Consider the following 24,335-nt stretch of genomic DNA (forward strand, 5'->3'; position numbering starts at 1 on the left):
TTTTATGGATATAATCAGGAATACCTACCAGTGTGAAAATTATGAACTAGATTTTGAACGCGAAAATTAATTTCTGTATTACCTATCATTTTTTTGATTGGAAAAGTAAACCTTGTGAAAATCTTCAACATAAAGTTCGTACATATATACATTTAAATGTTTTTTAATTCACATTATTATTATTATTCATAAACATCTTATGGGTACATAGGTGTTGTGAAGAAACCATTTCGGTTTTCTTCAAAAATGCAATCTTACACAAGTTTCAATAATGTTAGCATTATATTTGTCACATTTGAAAAATACAAGGAAAAAAGGTAATAATGACAATAGGATAATAATAAATCAGGTTTTGTATGATCGGGAAGAATAATTAGTTGACTTTAAAGAAAGGAGAAAATAAAGTAATAGAAATAAGGGAGACTAAAAATACGTAAATAAAACAAAACAAAGTAAATAAGAATAATAACTTATTATTTCAGTAAGACATGACGTTAGAATAAGTGCTTGTACAGTCATAGTTTGAAGTGATGCTATGAAAGTCCCAATTAAGTGCAAAAGATAACAAAATATCGATATGTAAAAGTCATATACACATGGTGAAGATAAAACGAGTCTGAGAAGTTAATGTATGAATAACACAAGTTTTTTGTCTCAATTAATTTATTTACAAGGGAAAAAGAGCGAGAAAATAAATCAGCACCTAGTGAAAGGGTTCACCCATAATATTAAGAGTGTAATGAATATGAAACTCTGAAGCAAACCATTAATTTGTCAGTTTTTAGTGCGTTCGAGTGCATACATGTAAAGTTATTTAATAGGATATTAGTATAAACATTTGTGTAATAATAGTTTGAAAAGATGTTGCGAAAGTCACGATCAAGTGCAACGGATAATCAAATATAAATTTCAATGTGTTATATGTGGTGAAGATAAAATGAATCTGAGAAGCTAATTTATTTAAGTGTAACATAAAATAGTTGGTTTTTAGTTATAGACTTTAGATGTTTAGTAATAAAATATGTTTAGAAGGAAAAGGAAAGATGAAGAGAATATCCAAGATGTTGAGGGACCAATAGTGATATTCTTGTTGGAATCACTATTTTATCACGACTATATCACATTGACATATTGGTTACGCACCAAATGTCCTACTCAATTCGGACCGAAAGCCAGAATAAATATTCTAATACAAAGTAATCAAAAACAGTTTGCTCTCACCTTAAACCTACCGTGGTAGTATTAGCTTATTATCCAGAGTGATAAGGTTTAGAATTGTTTTCACATTATTTCTTTCTTAGCCTTGCCTCCTCTCACACCCCATTTCTAGCCTACTTGACCTTTTATTTTTTACTCATAAATGTTCTTAACAATTGTATATGTGATCAGACTGTTCGAAATGTATTGCGCTAATATATCACAGAGTTCTGATAATCTTCGTTTTTTTGTCACACTATCAAAATGTATCAAATGGACTAAGTGCCTTAAATATCAGATACAGACACAGTTGTGCTTAAGGCCTCACCCTCAGAATTCAATCATAGCAACTCAGAGTTGTGGTTTGGTCGACTAAAACACTATTTCACGAGGCAAAATGATAAGTGATCTATCCTACTTTTTTACATGTCAAAGAAGTTCGCAACGTCATTCTGAGCTCCTTAACGTCACGACCATGCGCTATTTTGTAAAATGAGATGGCGGACCCTCTGTTTTTGTCAGGCAGCCGAACAATCCAGAAGCTTTTCTATGGATGAACATTAGGTGATAGGTCGCCTGCATGGTTCTCATGCCAACTCAACGTCTTAGTCGGTGACAAAACCGCGGGTGAGGCAGTTCTAAAAGAAGGATGGATACAAGCCCTCCTACTCTACGTCCAACAATTTTTGGATGCTCAAAACCTGGACTTTTCTCCACTTGCTTAGCACGTATTTCAAATGTAATGAGGGAGTAAAGTCGATACAGCCAGGCTGTTACGCCATGGGTTTTCAAGAACATGTGACATATTATCGAGGATTTTGTGATGTCGTTATTAATCAGGTATTAACAGTAAAGTCTCTGAATTTAATCACGTGCGACACATACACCAAAATATATCCCAGAAAACGGTAACATCAAGACCTATTGCAAGTTTTAAAAGCCTCACAGAGACTGTCTCCAGCACACGAGTGGATTACGGAAACAGTAGCTCGTCACCACAGTGACCGACATCCAGGTAAAAGTCTAAGTCACAAACACCGAAAAATCTGAATAATTCCGTTGGAACCACTGGAAGTTCGGTACCAATTTCAAGAAGGTGTAACCAACCATGTGTCGAAAAACGAACTCCGCCTCTACAGGTTGCGAAGACTGAGAAAGTGTGCCTAAACCGTTGCTCTGCATGTAAAGATCGTCTAAACGGTTTGGAACAATATCACTTGAAGTCTACGTTACATTACACAACTTAGGGAATTTCACTTTAGTCATGCTTAACCATCCAACTGCAACTCACGACTAAAATAATAAGAAAACGAAATCCCAGCCCAGGTACCAAACGTTTATATGATGATTATAACTTTGCAACAAACCTTTAAATATCAAGTTCCCAAAGTAAAATTTAAAAATACTAAACCGAAGCAGTGCGAAACCGAAAGTGTCCATGGTCAGAGATGTAAACAAACGAGTTCAGAGCCCGAGTAAAATAAATGTATCCAAAACATCGGAAATTAATTATATTCGATCTAAAAGTTAACCATCCATCAAATAACTTCGGTTATTTTCATAAGAACGAAGACTTTCCAAATGTAATAGTCAAAAATTTGATGTGACCAGAAAAACTTAAAGTAGGACATTAACGGTTAACGCACGATCTGACCATATCTATCTGAGTGCACTAGAGTTCCAATTACAGTCGAATGTATTTTTCACTGTTGAGTGTACAAAGGTCGTTTTACGTTTCGGTTGTTTGATTCTATTGGTATATCATAGTCTTTAATTTCGCATACGTGTTAGATAAGTCCCGTAACTAAGTCATTTACAATCGGAATGTCCTGAACGAAGGAATTTGGGGCGGTTATATTTCTATTGCTATTATACCAGGCATATTGTTTTTATACGTTATAGCAAGTATGTTGCTTTGTCATGCTTTGCATGTCACTTGGATTTACTTTTCAGTCAGTCGTGAGAACCGTTGATTGGACCTATAAAGTCCATAGACCTAGTCAAATAGACATGTTAGCAGTCACATGCACATCAAAATGATGGTAGACGTTGGCGATTGGTCATTTGAATAAGCACAAAATAACCTACTAAACAAAGTTGAAGTTTATGCGTTTTCTTGATTGTTTGGCCTCATACCATTTTAGAGGAGCAGATGGTTATGCATGCTTGCCATGTAAATTCCTTATAATATTCCCATAAAAATGATTACACAAATCCCATTTATGGTTAAGGTATATTAAATGGAAATTCCACTGATCAATGACTACAAGAACTACTTACCAGAGAGAATAAATCTGAAGTTGATCTATGAATCGTCGTGAAGAGGTAAGTCGTATGCTTCCGCTTTCCAATTGACTGCTTCCTACTCACCTTTGAATCACCTCACTATTATTCGAATTTTCACTCAAAGCTCGTGTTCAGACAGCCTGTAGTCTATAAAATGTCCGAAAAAATGAACGATTTTGCCTACGTTTTAATGCCTTTCTTTCAGATGTCGACACATCACAATGGACAGAGAAACCGCTTGCTTTGGATTTGTAGTGAGGTGGAAATCCATACTGAGCTAAATACAGCATAACATGTTTGTCATGTCGCCCTTTGATTATTTAGAGATTTCGGTTACTTCATTTATTTTTTATTCAAAACCGAGAGTTTACTCAAAACATCCTCAACCAGGCTCCAACTAGCAGGTTTTGTAACTCATTCAAATTTACGATACAGTACATGCATCTTTGTGTGACGCTGTATATTTTTCTGACCCACTGAAGCGGCTTCGGATTAATTCGCAAAGTTCTAAATCATAACCCTAAGTATTGCACCATTTGTAAAAATAGAAAACAAGAGGGTCTCGCAATATTTTGGGTGAAAGCTGTTTATATATAAAGTGGTACTCCATTTTCTAGTTCACCATCCAACAATAATCTCAGGGTAAAAGCCGATATTCTTCATATGTCACGAGGCTGAGGCCCCTTCTAACAACCAGAATGACACTTAGTGTAGGTACCTGAAGTGTTCGGATAATGTGAGAGACTATGAGGACTAATCAGATATCTATGGAGATGTGGTGATACAACTTGAAGGTGCTCGGAATAAGATAAATCCATTGAACCCAAACTGGACTGAAAAGATTACATCCAGAAAACGTTCTGTTTTACTGTAGTCATGAAAAAGAAAATGATTATCACACACGAGTTGCACTGATGCTGTAAAAAGAAGCACGGAAAGCAATTATAATATGGTAATGCCATGGATCCAGAATCAGGAAAGCATCCTTCGAAGCAAAGTAGATGGGGATTACGATGAATGATATCCAGTGCTTTATATTCACTAACGAAAAAGATCAATTTTACGACAATCAATTATAGTGAAGTGTCCAGGAAAGGACCCAGCGATCCTGATGGGATACCGAAACTTCAGCGTCGTAATGGATAGCGCGTATATGAAAATATCATGGGACGACATGGACTGGCTAGAAGAAATGAACAAGAGTGGTGAGAGATTCGCGAATTCGCGTGCATTCAACAAACTTGTTATAGGTGGCACAATATTCCCCGACAAACACATAAACAAGCTACCAAAATCTCATTGAATCACACTAAAGAGAGTCAGACTGACCATATTCGCACCACCAAAATACTCAAAAAGTCAATGGAGGGTGTGAGAACCAGGAAAGGAGCAGTCATAACTCCAGATCACCTGGTAGTTGCCACGATGAAACTGGCAGTATGGATATGAGAATCTTATGGAACCTTCTTTGGGACTGTAGAGTGAGTGCCCGAGGAGGTCTTCAGTACCATACGGAATTTACACGACGAACTACACTGCAAAGTGGTGCATGGAGGTCAGCTGACAGACGCATTCCAAGTGAGGACCGGAGTCAGACAAGGCTGTCTACTCACGCCCTTTCTCTTTGTCCTGGTGGTCGATTGGATTCTATAGACCACCACATCTGATAAGAAGTACGGAATGCAATCGACAACTTGGATGCAACTAAACGATTTTGACTTAGAGGATGTCCTAACTCTTCGCTGGTGCTAAATGAATACCACAATTAAGTCTACGACGGTTTTTATTCTCTCTAACTACCTGTCTTTCTAACCAAATTACCCGAGTAAAGTGAGACAAGTGGAACATATATTCTCTTCTAAATATTCGGCTTAGTCATTTTTCATTCATACATCTAAACTCCCCATCAATATATGGTTCCTCTCAAAACTCATGGTATTCATAAATGTTTGTTTTCGACGTATCATACTTCAAGAGCTTTGATGTCAGCAGAACATACTGAATAGTCAATTCACTGTTTCTCCTCGATAAAAGTTTCAGTGTAATTCGTAGTTTGAATACTCTACTACATGCTCAATAAGCAATCTCAGAAGCACATATTTTGAAGTAGTTGTCTACAGTAAACTTAGCCATACATACTCATAGGTAAATGACTTCGCAGTGAACACTATGCAAGACACAATTTCTCAACCCAAGCGGAATAACTATATGAGAAGGCCAAAAGAATTAATTGACAGACGTTTTTGGTTATTGTTACGAAAGCTCTAATTCAAGTTAAAGATAACTAATGGATTTATTCCTTTTCTAAAGTCAGTTACTAAACTCACTGCAAGTTGCATTTAAAAGCATCTCTTTCGGTTCAAAAACTCACCAGTGACATCACTGTAGAGATGCTTGTTCAGAATGATAGTGTAAAACAAAACAACAATAAAGACGGTGATCCCCAGCCGATACATGCCTCTGTTGAGAAGCAACAGTATCCAAAAAAGAAGGCTGCCCGGAGCTCCAAACATCCTCATGCATCTCGGGGTAGCGATCGTCCTCGTCAAAAGTCACTGAATACAATGTTTTGTGGGTGTCTGGTATCCGGATCAGAATGTGGTAATACAATGGAGCATCCCCCACTTGATAACAACCGACGACTTCTTCCTACCAGTGCTATCCAGTCAATGGAATCTCTTAGCATTTCAAAAAATGCAGGTTCACAGTGTTTTCAGCCATCCCAAGTATCTAATGACTCAGGTTCAATTAAACTGCAACCAGTTGTTAACTTACCTTCTTGTGCTCTTATAACAGATGCTTTGCTTTCACAAACCAAACGGGCAAGTACAGTTAAGATAAGTGCACCTTCCAATGGAGTAAAGCACTCAGGTTGGCACAGTTTTAGATTTAGTCGTAAAAAGGAGTCAAATTTGTCCAAGACAAAACAACGTGATTCCACGATAAGGATATCTGTTACCAGGCCCTTAAAAAGCGATATTTCCCACCCTGAAGCAGAACAACACTCAGAAACAGTTCAATCCCTTGTGTTCTCACCATTACCAAACCAAGCAGTACTGGAAACAGTAAATTCTGGAGAGGTGAGTTATCTGGATATTTGGTTGTTGCTTTATTCTGCCTAGTTAACAATTCGACTCTACTAGTTAACATTGAGTAATTATTGTTCCCCAACCCACCTAGCTTATCATCTATCTTCAAAAATATGAAACGAGCAAAGTTAGACGCTCATACTTCTAGTCATCTGTGAATTTTACCACAAAATATTGTTTGTATCTGGAGTCCAAGCTACCCTTAAATCGGATGATGTTCCTCAAATTAAAGCCAGTGACGCAGACATTATTGTCTGAATATTAAATAATACAAATGTTCTTTCTCTATCCATCCCTTTGCTTTCACCTTGATCCCCCAACTACTGGTTCCGAGCATTGAGGGTTTTATCATTGTGATTAACATTTGGAAACTAGTTTTCTACTGTATAGCCCTGTAATCTTGAGTTTTTCAGCGTGTTTTGGTGACGTCAACCTCCAAATAGTTCGGATTGTAGCTTCATGTTTCGATTCATTGTAACACACCGTTGTTTGTCCAGTTAAAAGTTGGAGATGGGTCTTACGGGGTACTTATCGAATACCGTTTTCCTTGGGATTATCCACAGTCACTAGTTGTACTTCACATAGTATAAGGTGGCCGACCTCTGGAAACTAACCCGCAGATTTAAATCCGCCGTTCAACATAAGGAGCTAACTCAAATTAAGGGTGTATAAAATGAAATCCAATTCACTAAGTTTCGTATACTAGACAGGTAATAGCATCCCTCGAGAGAAATGTTAGTGCTACTGAGTTCTCTTAACTAAAGCAGACTGAAAGCTTGTAAATAAGTGATTGGAACTCAAAAACTGGTCACTGATGCGGTAGTTTTATTTATTTATATGGATAAAAATATTGATACAAAGGGGCATCGAATTCATATGCACCACACAAGTCACTTGGTTTGTATGTGGACTGTGATACTCCCCGAGTACCCAGACCGAACTGGGTGGTTTTCTTAGAAGGCCACAGCTGGAGCCCTTGACCTAGAGGTCTGATCCACAAGGCAGTGGAGCAACGTCAGGAGATACTTTCCTATGGTAGCCAGTGACCAATAATTGGTTCATACACCATTTGTTCCCTCAGGATCCTGGAGCCCATTGGTTTGGAATCAGGATTTTCCAACCCCCCTAGGTGGACTCGCCGTGTCCACCAACCCGGTTAAAGTGCCAGAAAATCGCTTTTCGTCCTCTCAATTTCGTAAATAAAACCCCCGACACGTGAAGGCAGTGCATGGGACCTCCCTGGCAATGGCTGTAATGAGGTAAAATCTAGTACTTATATGTATCAACCTAAGTTGCTACTCTTCACACCAGTACAACATAACATATGTATTGAGAAAAGCAAAGGAATAAAGTAATAACTAGTCATAGTAAAAAAAAATAAAGGTGGGGAGAATGTCTTAAGCAACAGATAGAATTTAGGGAGGAAATGAAGGTAAATTAATAATGCTATATTTGAGTTTATAAGAAAGGCAGGAAATGTATTCATCGGCAACATTAGCGTATATGCTAGACTATACATTCATTCTGTGCACACATTATAACCAGGTCTTACAGCTTTTATTTATCTAGGTGTAATAACGAAGTAGCTCGTATACATATTAAATTACAGTGAACATCGCATATATTAAACCTTTTAAGGAAAAACCACTTAGTGTGGTGTAACATGCAGATTCAATACCGTCTAGTAAATTTCTTTATTTACTAGTATTTACCATTAAAAAAGTATCATACAGGTTCCACATTTAAGCTCAGTAATTTTCTGTTTTATGGCAATCTCACCATAAATGTAAGTTTACTTATTATAACACTCATGAAGTAAGCTTATTGCACGTTATCATTTGCATTGTATTAACTAAATTATATATACACCTAGTTCCAAATCTTGAGACTTTCTTACTTTTATTTTCCCTCAGCAAAAGGCTGCGTTGCTTGGACCGAAAAGTGAAACAGACAAAAGCAAAAAGTGTTTTGTAATTGACTTGGACGAAACTTTGGTGCATAGTTCATTTAAAGTAAGTCTATTATATATATATATATATATATATATATATATATATATATATATATATATATATATATATATATATATATATATATATAGTTAATTAACGGCTAATTTATCAGTCAGTTCACTATTGAGACGTATATGACTCGTACTTGGTTTAAAGTTTTATTTTTATTTTATACACCAGACTTTTTACAGTCAAGCAAATGACATCAAACGTAGTTTGGATTGCCATATTTTACTGTTGGTTTTTTATATGCTTTTTAATTTCATATTTTACACTGCTGTTAGTACTCTTACAGTAACCTAAACTTACCAACTTCTCGACTGCCTACTTGCGTTTATTCGCTTCATGAGGTTAAGGAATTAGAGGACTATTAGTACACTCACGTCCTGAATGAAAACCAACACGATTTGCGCTTTTATACTACCTGGGGAAGCCCTGGAGGGGTTGGAAACCTTCACGTACCTGGGCAGTTTCATCGATAAACAGGGATGATCTGATGCAGACGTAAAGGCAAGGATTAGCAAAGTAAGTACAGCATTCCTACAGCTGAAAAACATATGGAACTCGAAACAAATGTCAGCCAACACCAAAGTCGGAACCTTTAATACGAACGTCAGGACAGTTCTGCTATACGAAGATGAGACTTTAAGAACTACCACATTCATCATCAAAAGGGTATGTATTTATAAACAATTGTCTACGTAGGATACTCAATGTCCGTTGACCGGATACCATCAGCAACAACGTAGTGTGAGAGAGAAAGAGCCTACTTCCAACTGAAGAGAAAATTAGGAAAGGACACTGGATGTGAATATGACATACATTGTGGAAACCAGCAAGTCGCATCACATGATAAGCGTCAACCTGGAATCTTGATGTGGAACGGAAAAGAGGGAGACCGAATAACACACTGCGTCGGCAAATGGAAGCAGATATGAAAAGGATGAATATCAACTGGAAACAACTGTAAAGCATTGTCCATAACAGAGATGGATGAAGAATGCTGGTGGCCGGCCTATGCTCAACGAGTGGTAACAAGTGTAAGTAAGGGTAGTACAGAGGTAGCCACTGGGTTCTAGTACCCCAATGATTTCCTCATACGTTAGGCAAGTCCTTTTGAAAATGTGGTAATACTTAATTGAAGTTTGACGAATTAATTCATTCTTCGTATCACTTTTAAGAATGTGGTTGATCCTCTGAACAAAGTGTCACCTCTTTTTGCATCACTCACCGAAGTCATCAGTCTTTAGCCCGTTTCAAGCATCAGGTTTCATGATCTTAATAGAGTCTTTGCCCTCGTGAATTTGTGCAAATGGTTGTTTTTATTTATTTATTTATTTATTTATTTATTTATTTATTTGAACATATAAATATTGGTACAAGAGTGCGCCAAATATATATGCGCCACACAAAACAATGAGAACTTGAAGAGAAGGAAAAAGAAAAAAGGTAAGGAGCGTTAAAAAAAGAACGATAACGAAGAGATTGGTGTAAGGTAGTGCAATAATAATAATAGTAATAATCGGGGAACGGAAAGGTACAATCAAAAGAAATCTTTCAGTTAAGGAAGATACAACCACTTTTTACGAAGTAAAAGAAGGTTACAGCAGGATCGCCACTGGCTTCTATTCTGAGCCATATCTGATAACGTCTCTAGCCACTGTGTAGCATCATCTCTCGGACCCCAGCCAGGGAGTCGTGAAGGACCAGCACAACTCAGTCCTTTGTAGCTTTCTTTCATGCCACGACACCATGTCATGCACTGACCACCTCTCCGCTTCTTCCAACCAGTCCCAGAGTCGGCAAATAATGCACGACGTGGAATTCTCTGGGACGACATTCGGAGAACATGTCCAAGCCACCGAAGTCGGTGTTTCAAGATGGTGACACCAATTGCATTATCGTCTCTGTGCCCGAACACACGATGCCGAACCTCTGTATTACTAACATGGTGTTGCCACTGGATGTCAGCCATCCTTCGGAGACAGCGATGATCGAACACAGAGAGTCGTCTAACATCCTCAACTCGGAGAGGCCAGGTTTCATTAGCATAGAGCAAAACTGCTCTCACCGATGCGTTATAGATCCGGCCTTTTACAGCCAGACTAACATCACGAAGGCGCCAAAGGTGGCCCAGATTGGCATAAGCCGCTCTGGCTTTCACTATACGTGCATTGATCTCATCACTCACACCCCCACCAGCACTTATGCAGCTACCCAGATACACGAACTTCTCGACTACTATCTGCTCACCATCCGGGGTGAGTACAGGATCAGGGTCCTGCCAGTCTTGTAGAAGTACTTTGAACTTCGAAGGTGCAAAGCACATACCATACCTACGGACACTGATTGCCAACTGATTAAGTGCGGATTGCATGCCTTGGGCATTGTCGCACAGTAAGACAATATCGTCCACATACTCAAGGTCGAGAAGTCTTTCTCCAGGCAACAGATCCACACCACCATTACTTACATTCATCAGAGCTGTTTCCAGAATGTCATCGATGGCAAAGTTGAAGAGGAATGGTGAGATTGGGCAACCCTGCCTAACCCCACTGCTCGAATGGAACAATGGAGAGAGGTGGTTGTATGCCCTCACTCTTCCTGAGGTGTTTGTATATAGGGCTTTTAGGATGTTAATAAACTTCTCAGACACACCCTTCTTCAATAGACAATCCCAGAGAACAGTCCTATCCAATGAATCGAAGGCAGCCCTGATGTCAAGAAACACTACGATTGTTGGCCTTTGATAAGTATGGTGGTGTTCTAACATTTGGAGGGGGTGAAGATATGATCAATACATCCTCGACCAGAACAAAACCCAGCCTACTCCTCGCGAGTCAATCTTTCTCGGGTTTCGAACAACCTACGAAGTATGACGGAAGCCAATAGCTTGGACGCAATCGGAAGTAGACTTATCCCTCGATAGTTTTTACAGGAACGACGTGGACCTTTTTTAAAGATAGGGACAACTATCGACTCATTCCATGACGTTGGTACACTCTCTAGCTCCCAGACCTTTGTAAACAATGCAGTTAGTTCCTTAGCCAGAAAGTCACCACCATCCCTAAAAAGAGCCGGAGGTAAGTCATCTGGACCAGGTGATTTGTAGCGCTTCAAGAGTTGGAGTTCCTGGCAGACTTCCACCTCATTTGGTGGATCAGTCGTCACCGACCATGGAGGGCAGGACAGTCTGGCCGATGTTGCCGAAGCAGCAGGCCAGTTGAACTGCCCTTCGAAGAATTCTTGCTCAACGTCTACTAGGGTTAACAGATGCGCATGAATAGGTTTTAGGGATTCTCATGAGAACCGGTTTTATGGAGGGAGATTTTTGCCAAACAGCAATCAAAAAACTGCTTATTCAATACCTAAAGTTGTGTTGATCTTATCAAGTAGTGCTCATTTTTCCTATTAGCGGTTATACATTTTGAGTTAATCTGATTTCATGGAACTTACTGTTTATTGTTTTTTTTCTACTTAGGTAATCGAACATGCTGATTTTAAAGTAGGAGTTGAAATAGATGGAGTCACACACCGTGTGTATGTTTTAAAGCGACCACATGTTGACCTCTTCTTGTCGACCATGGCCGATCTATATGAATGCGTACTGTTTACTGCTAGTTTAGCTAAGGTGAATTTTCTATCGAAAATTTGTTCATCTGTTTATTCGTTCACGTATTAATATTTTGATCTCCATATTCTTTCTCCATCTACCGTATTTACCAATTATAATAATGATTTCCTATTCAAGTTAGGTCGACAAACATGAATGAACAACATGAGCAACAACAACCTTGGATAATCAATCGAATGGAACGTTAATAGGTACTGAGTGTTCCCATCATTCTATCCAGTCAGACGTATTAGTAAACCAAACTGTGTAACTTCGTTTGTGGATGAAGTTACTTGGTTCTATGACAGGATATTTGTAATCAAACGTGAAAACTTAGAGAAACGAAGTAGTTATTTTATAGTTCTAGTAAGAAGCTATGACTCGTGTATTCGATTAACTTGATGGTAAAGTGTTTATGTACTGTTGGGATCCGGTCATGATCATAGAGCATCGTAAAGCAACTCAAGTTGGGAACTATGTAGCACTGGTTTGCGACGGCCCAGTGGTATTGTACTGTATGAGAGCTAAACGTTTTGTATTCAGTTCCATGTATGAACTTACTTATGAATCGCTACCAAATCTCTAATTAAAGAATACTTGTTCACTTTCCCAGTTTTCACTGGTTCTCTATCCAGTATCAGTCTGTGGTAAATTATCTGCAAGTCGATTTTTTTCTGCTGACCTCAATAAAGACGAGGAACCATTGTTAGAGGGATAGATACAAAAATGTCTTCATACAGTGGGTTTACTATAGCTATAAGAAATCTGAAGCGAGGGAGAGCAACAGGCCCTGACAGATTTACTCCTGAGATTTTTATGGATGATGGTTCAGTATTAACAGTGAGATTAACTGAGGTCTTAGGTAGAATTTGGGAACGACGTAATCCCATCTGACTGGTCTCAACCACTGGTTGTGCCAGTTTATAAGAAAGGATAAAAGTCCTCTTGTGACATTCACAGAGGAATCAGTTTGACTAATATAGTGTCTAAAATATTAGCTTCAATAATACTTCGACGCCTAACTAAAGCTCGTAAAGAGCAGACTAGAGAAAACCAGGCTGGTTTTCGACCTGGACGTGGTTGTATAGACCAAATATTTACACTATGTCAGGTCCTAGAACCTAGACACATTCAGATGCTCCACACTAGTAGTATATCTCGACCTTTAGGCGGCATTCGACTCTGTTGATCGTGAGGTTCTATGGCAGTGTTTGTCACTGAAAGAAGTACATTAACCTTATAAAGGCTTATGGCGAACTGTCATCAGAATTGATTACCTCGAGTGGTGTTCGTCAGGGCTGTCCACTCTTTCCATTCTTGTTTCACTTCGTCATTGACGTGCTTTTGGAGATGACACTTTCCTCATCTAAATTTGCAAGGGTTGAACTTCTACCGAGAGATCCACTTTTTGACCTCGAATATGCCGATGACATAGTTCTATTTGGTGAAGACGCTGACAAAGTGCAGAATCTTCTGACCACTATAAGCAACAATGCAAGCATGTTCGACATGCGATTCTCCCCCTCGAAATGCAAAATGTTACTTCAGGATCGGGTCGCATCGACACCCGAACTAATGATTGGGGGCGAAGTAGTTGAGCGTGTCGACCGCTTCACTTATCTTGGAAGTCTCATCAGCCCTTGTGGTCTGGTGTGTGACGAAATACATAAGTATTAGCTCAGCTGGGGACCAAAATAATATTCTCCACACGAGTAAGGAAATGAAATTGTGGAGAAATATGGGGAGGAGAAGGAAGTATAATCAAAACAAATTAGTAAATTAAAATAAGTGAACGGGAATCGGTTACAGTAGGATACACAGTACAGTACATCTAGGAAGAATTCTTCCATTTAAAGGAGTTCCTCTCACTTATGAACAGTTTCAAAGTAAACTACAACCGGATTCGTCCTATGCAGCTTTATCTCATACCACGACTTCATTTCATAAACTTACCACCTCTGCCTTTTCCACCCATTCTCAGCGTCCACAAATATTATACTGTGCGTATGCCACTGGAATGACATTCGTAACACAAGCACAAGCCACCGAAGCTGATGTTTTAAGTTGGTGACAGTGACTAAGTTATGGCTGCTGCGCCCAAACCTCAGCATTAGTAAAATCGTTTTGCTACTTGATATTATCGATCACTCGAAGATAACTATCGTCGAACTCGGAGAATCGCTAAAAATCCATAAATCGAAGGGACCAGTTTTCATAAGCATATAGCAAAACTCCTGTCCCTGTTGTGATGTAAACCCAACATTTTGGACCCAGACTGACCTCGTGATGGTACCGACGATGACACAGTTCGGCATAAGCCACCCTCACTTCCATTATGCATAGATTTATCTCATTAGCCATACCACCACCAGCACTCGCACAACTACCCAAATGCACGGACTTTTCGACTACTTCTAAATGGCCGTCACAAAGAGTGAGTGTGGGCAAATGTCACAGTCAGTCTTATAAATGTACCTTGGATTCAAATGGTGCAAGTAAATGCTGTACTTGGATGCAATCGGAATTAGATTTATCTCCCAACAGTTTCTGCTCCCACTTCATTACACGAATCTGGAACACTAACTCTTAAACCTTTCTAAATAACCCAATCAGTCTCCTAACCAGATGTTCACCATTCTCTTTAAAGAGGAGCCAGGAGTAAGTCGCCTGACCTTGATAACTTGTAACGCTTCAGGAGTTGGAGTTCCTTAAGATCCGCCTCGTCAGGTAGATTAGTCGATACGGGTCGAGAAGAGTCCGGTTCCACTTTCAAAATCCTCTCTTATGGACACTTCTCTACATCTGTCAGGGAAACATGTTTTTTAGGGGAGTGAGAGGACTGAAAGCGAACGTCTTACTTTAAACTTAGAGAGAGGATCCACCTGGGGGAGTTGGAGAACTCTGACTCCAATCTAATAGCGCATATGGGCTCCGGGATCTTGAGGGAATGAATGGTGTATGAACCTATGTTTGGTCGTCAGGCACTGTGGGATTCAATCTTCTGACGTTCTGCTCTTGCCGTGTGAAGTAAACCCTTTAGTCAAAGGCTTGGGGAGTGTCTCCTCATGAAGATCACCTGCTCCTGTATGTGCACCGTGACAGTATCCCAGCTGCACACAAATATGACAATAAATGCTAATAGATGACGGAATACTCGAATTTACCAGTAAAGTCTGTTACGTAAATATTTGTTGGTTTATGTGTACATGTGATAAATTTTATTACTGTTTCTCTTGTTACATAATATTCATTTAGTATGCTGATCCAGTTGCAGACTTCATTGATAAATGGCATGCTTTCCGATACCGGTTATTTAGAGAATCTTGTGTATATCATCGAGGTAATTATGTAAAGGATCTTAGTCACTTAGGCAGACCAATCAACCAAGTTGTTATTTTAGATAATTCACCAGCATCCTATATGTTCCATGCAAGTCATGCAGTAAGCTAAATATAATTTATTAATACTATTATTATATGTCGGTTTTTATTCCTTGATGTTTAACGAAATTTTAATGTCAGTGCTTTGTTTCCTAAACCAAATGGTCCAAAACGACCCTGCAGGATTCTCAATTAACCCATCTAGCTCAGAAAAAACAACACCAGAGATGGCAATAGTGTTTTGGTCCACGTGCTACTTACGGTATAATTTTAGCCAGTATTTATACGATGAATATTACTTACGAACTATATTAGGTTAGCGTTAATATTTTACGCCCCGACCGTTGTTGCTACCTTGACGTGGTGGTCGGGCTTGCCTATCGTGAAGCAACCGAGCTATACTGGCTGGAACAACCGTTCCTCAAGGTCCTATCATGTCAGACAGGTCGGTTGAAGAGCGGTAAGACTAAAAGCAACAAACCTAAGGTCCGAAGGTGAAGTCGTACTGCTGACTGTACAGAGGTGTGATGGCAGCAATGTGTTTCCTTCAGACAACCAGCATGACAGCGATGCTGCCTTCCCACAAGGAGGGGTGGGGTTAGAAAAGGTCGCTCCTAAAAATACACACCTCACCTTATCCCATGGATATCCGTCTCCGGCGGTAAGGTCCCAAAAAGTACGGAGCTAACACAAAAATTATCCATAAAAAGGTCGTGTGTGACCGACCTCAAGCAGTTGTCCCTTGGGCACTGCGGTCACTCTCCCAGGTCACTAAGACCACCTCTAATCCAATTTCCTTTTCAGGTACTTCCTCCTCCTCTGAATATTTTACGCACATGCATTTGAAAATTTCTATTATATTTGGTAATGGGCATTATTATCACTTCCTAAACGTTTTATAACTATACTTGTGAAAGTAGTTACTTATCTTAACTTATCTAAAATTGGCGTATTTAGTTCAGCGGCTATCTACTGTGAAATGAAATACATTGCCTTATGGTTCATTTTATTATGTGACTGCTAAACACTTGTCACATGAAGTGTAGTTCGAGCAGCTAACTTCCTGGTCATTAATAAATCTCCTGAATAGAAGAATTTTAGAAATACTTAGAGTATTTGACGTTTTGATCGTGTTAGGCTGACAAGGTAGAGAGTCGTTTAGGCATTATAAACAAAAGTGTGCAGCATTCGAAATGTTAAACATTCTGCTTTACTCTGGAGACAACTTTGGCTTTTGATTATTTGTAGTACATCATAAGCTGTATCAACATCAGGCTTTGACTGATTGAAAAGACTTTCATACAACTGTAAGTAAATCCCAATGATTTTCTGTTCCTAATGAAGCTGTTGCTGTTTAGTGTTTGTTTATAGAATGTTATGTCGCTTATTCGTTCTCTCACTTGCTTTGAGTTTTGATTTTTATATGAACAGATGATCGTAGAGTTTCATCGAAGGTAGTTTCAAATTTTTCTTACGGTTGTTGAAGATTTTAAGTTGAGGTAACGTGAGTTTGCTTTGTGTTAACCAGTCGGATAAATAATCACTGATGGTTTAAGCTATGTACTACACTACATATTTCACAATCAGTATCCTCAAAACGCTTAAAATCAGTGATTGGAAACTCTTAGCATTATATAAATAAGAATCTGTCATAGAGTATGCTTTGACGTTTTATATTTTTCCAAGATAGGTTATCGTTTTGTCTGTTTCTTTCTGCAATTGTGCTGAAGCTCTCTTTTAGATTAACCAACCAGTTGCACTATATATTTGCTAAACTAAGTAAATTCTTCGGGGAACCAACGCGTATTGACGGTAGTATTATTTAAGCAGAAGCACTGAGCACTTTAGGATTAACAAATTTAATTAATGATTTATTCGACATGTTTTAGTTTTCCCGTTAGACGTAAACAAAAGTAGCTATGCTTCTGTTTTCAAACTTTAACATTCGTATTTAGTTCATCGTTTCTGAGCTCTTTTTAGGTGTTCTGTGGTTACGGGTACTAGAATGATTAAAACTTTAGAGCCTGTTTCGACATTTCCAAGGATGGTTACTGGAACAGTTAAGCGACTTGTTTTGAAGAGTTACTCTTCGTTCATGTACTCTACTTCAAACTTTAATTAGTGGTTCTAGATTATAATTCAAAAAGTGTTTATGACAAACTCATCTAGTTAATATATTTTCTGTTACCTCGGACTTGCCATACTCTTGTTGGTTTTTTAGTACTCATACTAGCGTCGTATGGGTTTAAAAATCGTTAGCTAACAATGGGAGGGTCATTATTAACTAGTTAGGTCGTTCTTTACAATGTTCCATTTTTCTTTCCAGATATTATTTCAGATAAATCATAGACCTATTTCTTGTTGAGGGAGTTCAACCAACCCTTTGTGGTGATTGTAAAACGAAATTCGTGTTCGAAAAATGTCTAGTTAGTCGCTTAACATACACTGCTCTCAAATGAACGATATTAAGACGGAAGTTATTCAAAATAAAGGGAACTTAGAGAGTGCATGCATCTTCAGCACTGTGATCGCACTTGCTCTATTTCATCTATCTTGTTCATTTCTGTTGCACTAATGAGAGTCAATGTTTAATTTTTTTGAGATATATTTAGTATGTATCATCAGGAACTTGAAATCCTAAAAATTGTATAGTCGTTTCTCATAAATTCACTCTTTGCTGTTTTGTGTGATGAAATTTATTTTTCTGTTATTTCTTTGTTTGTATTGTTATTTCTCAGTAAGTTTTTCAAAAGTTATCTCTTTCATCATCATACAGGTTCAGATCTCATCATGGTTTGATGATGCGAACGATCGTGTTCTACTTGATTTGATTCCTTATTTCGAAAAACTTGCAACACAACCTAACGTGGTTGATTTTCTAAAAAACAATATTCCTCCTACGCCTTATGCTGCTATCGGTACAATTGGTCTACCTCCAGGACTTTTTACACACGCAACATTCCCGGCTACTACTTCAACTGGCAGTGGTAAATCCCATGACGCCAGTTCAATAATCTCGAATATAAGACGTCCAAATGTTTCTTCTCCACTGCCTGTATCCATTGGAGATAATCACCCACAAGTTTCGAAAGAATCATCTACAACCTTGACTGTATCAATATCTGCTGAGAACAAAACACAATACCTAACTATTACGGATGCTGTTGCTGTAGTTACTAAATTAGATCCTCCAGAAGTTAGTGGTCCTTCACTGAATCCTGTGTTGAAAAATAATGAAAAATCAAGTTTTTCAGCTCCTTTACCCTTAACACCTTATGTCCCTGTCACTTCATCATCTTCAAGTGTTTCAACAACAAAAACATTAACTAAAAATTCTGTTCAAACAGTTGCATCTGTTTCAAATGTGTTCACATCCGATGAAATTACACAACCTCAAACCTCTGCATCTCCAGGAATTTCATCTTTGCCCTTAACAAATAAATTGGCTCACATTCCATCTACAAAATACTCAGTTCAGAGTTTATCCATGGGACATAAAACTTTATTAGGTACATACCAAAAGAAACAAAATCCTTCAAATAAACTATTTGGTACTGTTTCAAATTGTTTTAAACCTACCCCTCATATCCAATCAATTGAAAATCATCATTCATCATCACCAAATAAATTAATTACACCTATTCTATTGCCAAATGTCACATCTTCTACCTCTTCTGGTTCATCAACAGTAAATGTAACACATTCATCTACTAGTGATCTTACTCCAAAAATTAATCATTCTATTAAGAATCAATAATATTGTATTATTACCACTGTAATACGTCTTATTTTTTCGTTAATCCTTGTGCCAAAATATGAATATCAATTTTGTTATTAATTTAATAATCATTATAATAGAACATCAGAATAACTCAATTGATAGTTTCATATTTTGAAAATTATTGTTTTCCCTATCAAGCAATTAATTAAAAAAGAAGAAGATATGGACAAGTGAATTTATTAATGTATTATGTGTAATAACAATTATATATTGCCAATTACTTATTCTTTCTGCTCAATCAAAAATATTAATAGTGTTTCTTCAAATGTTTCTAGTTCTACTAAGAATATTTTAATTCCTTTATTGTTTATACATGTGAATTTACACATCTATATTGTATATATATATACAATATTTTATGTATATATTCATGTATACATGAGAAAAAACACAGTAAATATGTTATCTTTACCCTTATTTGTACTTCCGTCTAAATTGATTTCTTCATTGAAGAAAAAGCCTCCATATAAATCTCTCTGTTAGTATAATGTAGTGAATATGTACAGTTATTCTTTGCTTGTTTCGTGTTTTATCCGACATTTCACTTACATTATTGTTCACACCAATAAAATAATTATTTGAATATTTGTTCAAATCCATCTTTCGATATATATATATATATATATATATATATATATATATATATATATATATGACACTTGTGCAATACTACTAATGAAGATACATCTTCTTTTTCTGTTTTCGTACTTTTTAAACATTTTTGTTTCATATGATAAAATCAGTCGTTATTTGTGTGATCTGCCTTTGTTTGACTTTTTGTTTTGCTCTATTTCATTTTATTCTCATTCACAAATAACACCATTAATTTCAGTAGATCAGATTTATTTCATTTCGCTCAAGGTGCTATATATATATATATATATATATATATATATATATATATATATATGTATACACATGTATATATACTTAGAGCGTTAATTTCCCTACATACCATTTCTTAAAACCTTTTTACTCTGAATTATCGTAACATCTCCCATTCATTTTTTTCATATCTTTATTATTCGTTACCTTTTTCCCATCCCGGTCTGTATGTAATTGATTACTGCCGCCATCTATTACATTTACATTGATCTGGAATTTATGGACAACCCATTTTAAACTTTTAAGTTTTGTGCTATTTTATTTATTAGTTAAAATAGAGAGAACAATCAGCTTAATCAGATGTATACACATACACACATATTATATTTATATATATATATATATATAGTGATTAGTTTACACAATTATTATCTTCCTTTTATTCATTTACATTCATTTTACGCTTTTATATATATATCAAACTGTATATGTGAAATTGTTCATTTACGACTTCTATTTCAGATTTTCACCTTTGTCTTAAACGCAGATTAAGTAACGCACAATACTCTTGTAGCATATACATGAATTTAAGTGTTTCTTTTTTCTTCAAAGATTGAACCAGTCAGACTGAGGTTGTACATGTCTACATCTGTATGTATTGGTGCCTTTTTATTGTATTCTAATGGAAAGAAAAAATTGAATGAACAATAAATTGTGTTATTGTATAATTTATTTTCTTATCGTTGAAACAGTTCCAAGTTTTAGTGATTCTCAGTTATTGGGTACAGATTCTTTTACTGAGTTTTAACCTATGCTGTTTTATTGAGACCTAGTGATAATCTTCGCTTGCAAATATCGAGGTAACTGGAGAAGGCTGCAACCATGCAATAGGTAAAGTCGAATGCGCCAACAATTGAGCCACCCCCTCATAATACGTATCTCTAGTAATCTTCCTGATTTTTAAGCAAAGATGGATAGTGGCTAGCAGTGGGATTCAAGATGCACGTTTTGTCCTATTTGGGACTCGTCAGCTGGATGTACCTTCATCCCATCATCTTCCTGATTTGTTGGGTTTTCCTTGTCTTTCAGTCATTGAATAATTGTTTCCTATATGTTGGGTGTTTATCTGAAATGCTTATTACTTCATTTCACTTTTCGTCTAAGTATTTTCTTTCCAATCAACTGAGCATGTTTAATTATTTCCTACCAGTATCCTGTTTTTCGATCGAAGTAACTACATTGGATTTCTTATACCTAGTCATTTTTTTGAGGGAGAAGACAAATGAACTTTAGTTCTGGTTATGTTTTATGTTGACTTAAGGACTTAAGATGAATTGTTGAGTCTTGTTTTATATGCTCCACATTTTTATTTTCTCACCTTGATTGAAACTTCATATTAGAAATCATCCTGATAGTGTTTATATATAATTTACTTATTATGAACTTATTTGATTATTAGTGCTTTGAAACTCATCTGATTTAAGATTTCTTAGTCAACATGGTTACTATGACTTGACATGAAGGATTTAATAATGTGTAATCCGGTCGCTGTCTATGATTATCGTTTGTACTTTATGTTTTTTTTTGGTAGATATATGATGTAACAATAATCAATTCAATTAATCTCGTAAGTCGTACTTGACTTCTACATTTTAATGGTGGTAGTTTAAATATTAAACTCCATTATAATTCATCAGTTTGTTGAATATTTTCATCATGTATAATTTATCATTTATTTACAATTGTACTATTAATGATATATGCAAAGTTGAATTTGTCATATCCAGTTCAGTTGTATAAAATGAAGTTTTATTAATTGAAAGTGTATATTAGTGTACATTGATATAAATATATGCAAAAGTCAATGGAAACGATATATTTATTGCGATAAACAAACTAATCCACATTTTTATGTTCGGTATTAAATATTTAGTTGTGCATGAAATAAAGCATCTACAATATTCTAACCGTAATGCATATATTTTATAAGTAATATGTACGTTTCAAAATAAAATGGAAAAATGTTCATATATTTTAGTCGATAAGTAACATACAAATATAATTTCCTAAACACCATGTTATGACCGTAAAAAAAAGTAATCTCAAATTAAACCTTGTTAATAAAGTACTTTCACTGTTTATAGAAAGCATTAAAGATTGTGAGGAATCACATACTACATAGCCATTGTTATTTTGGCATTACTAGGTGATATCAACAAAATATTAGTCAATAATAATATTACTGAGATACATGCCAAATGGTTTGCAAGAGAATAGTTTATTTGACTGTGTATTAAATAACCTAACTTGAAATAAAATAGAACGGTTAAATACAACATTATCAAAGGAAATAAGTATTTTGATGGAGTTTTGTTCTCTAAGCTGGATGGTTTGGTCGTGGAGCCTTCATCGTTCTTCTGAACGACATCAGCAGAAACTTCAGATAGAACCGAAGTGTTCAAATTTCTCCATATACATTTCACAGCTTGTCCTGTACATCTCGACGTTGATTAGTTCTTATTGACCTTAGATTTGTTATTGTTAACTTCTACTACTGAAAAGAAGTAAACAATGACAAATTTAAGGTCAATAAGAACCAATCAACGTCGGGGTGTACGGAACAAGCTGTGAAACGCATATGGAGAAATTAGACAATTTGGACTTCGCAGATGACCTAGCCCTCTTATCCCATACACACGAGCAAATGCAAATAAAGACAGTCAATGTAGCAGCAGTTTCTGCATCAGTAGGCCTCAACATACACAAGAGAAGAAGCAAAACCCTCAAAGACAACACGGAGAACACCTATCCAATCCCACTTGAAGGAGAAAATGTGAAGTCATTTAGGTACCTGTCTAGACAGCATCATCGATGAACAAGAAGGATCTGATGAAGACGTAAAGGCGAAGATTGACAAAGCAAGGACAGCATTCCTAAAATTGGAGAACATATGGAACTCAAAACAAATGACTGAAATCCAATATAAAAATCAGAATCTTCAATACCAACGTCGAGGCATTTCTACTGTACGGAGCTGAAACGTGGAGAACTACTACTAGAATCACCAAAAAGGTACAAGTATTTATAAACCATTGTCTACGTAAGATACTCGATATTCGTTGGCCGGATGCCATCAGCAACAGCCTACTGTGGGAGAGAACATACCAGCTTCCAACTGAGGAGGAAATCAGGAAAAGACGTTGGAAGTGGATAGGACATACATTTCAGAAATCACCAAACTACATCACGAGACAAGCCCTAAATTAGAATCCATAATGGAAACGGAAAAGAGAAAAACCGCGGAACACACTACGTCGGGAATAAGAAGCAGTCATCATAAAGATGAATAGCAACTGGAAAGGATTGCCCAGGATTGGGTTGGATGGCGAGTGCTGGTGGCCGGCCTATGCTCCTCTACTAGGAGTAACAGGCGTAAGTAAGTAAGCAAAATTATACGTTAAGTCATATATACACGTGTACATACAAATATACTGCTACACATATTAATCAAATCTACCCACCAGTTTAAACCCAAATAATGAATCGTTATATACAGTAACAGAATAAAAGTTCATTGAAAACACTAGTGAAAATACCATGACCTAAGATTGTCAAAAGCAAATGCGAATCATTAAAGTACAGACAGTAAAATGAAAAGAACATGCAAAAAATTTTTGAGTATGCATCCATTTATTCATCTATCTATCTGTCTATCTATCTATTTTAATTTTGATCCCTTTTTAATTACCTTTATAACTTAACACTTCTTTTATTCATGAATGAAACCTTAACTTCTTTTCATTGAATTATTTCTTTGTGAATTATTATTCTTTAATTACCTCTTTTCTAAATGTCTTTCTTCTTTGATCTGTTTTACCAATGATTCATTTTGACTTGAACACATTCAGTACAATAAACTTATCAGGATGGATAAATGTTAATTTTTGTATATAGTTATCTTTTTTATTGACCATTATGTCGAAAATAACTACAAATGGCAATGATTTATTTATTTTAAAAGTTAGTGCCAAATCACATGTATGTAAGGAAAAAATAAATTATATATCAATTATTGTCATTAAAAATCCATTATGAAATGAAAATTTAAGTTAGAAATTTGAAGTACTTGAATCATTAACCAATTTAAGAGTG

The 24,335-nt window shown here is 36.6% G+C and overlaps 1 protein-coding gene across 2 annotated transcripts in view; it reads left to right on the forward strand.

The window, feature by feature from the left end:
• Window positions 1-5,581: 5,581 nt before the first annotated feature.
• The window catches only part of CTDSP2_2 (CTD (Carboxy-terminal domain, RNA polymerase II, polypeptide A) small), a 34,779-nt gene continuing 16,025 nt past the window's right edge, over window positions 5,582-24,335 (forward strand). The window contains exons 1-5 of one of the 2 annotated variants that reach the window (XM_012939872.3): window positions 5,582-6,563; window positions 8,486-8,584; window positions 12,066-12,215; window positions 15,453-15,638; window positions 18,354-21,810. In XM_012939872.3, the coding sequence (XP_012795326.1) occupies window positions 5,874-6,563; window positions 8,486-8,584; window positions 12,066-12,215; window positions 15,453-15,638; window positions 18,354-19,334 (2,106 nt within the window). In that variant the 5' untranslated portion in view covers window positions 5,582-5,873 and the 3' untranslated portion in view covers window positions 19,335-21,810. Of the gene's footprint in view, window positions 6,564-8,485; window positions 8,585-12,065; window positions 23,946-24,335 lie in introns of those variants that run through there. The other variant, XM_051209686.1, reaches the window with a different exon arrangement.

Source organism: Schistosoma haematobium, chromosome 1 (assembly GCF_000699445.3).
Source record: "Schistosoma haematobium chromosome 1, whole genome shotgun sequence".
In the NCBI taxonomy this organism is placed as follows: domain Eukaryota; kingdom Metazoa; phylum Platyhelminthes; class Trematoda; order Strigeidida; family Schistosomatidae; genus Schistosoma; species Schistosoma haematobium.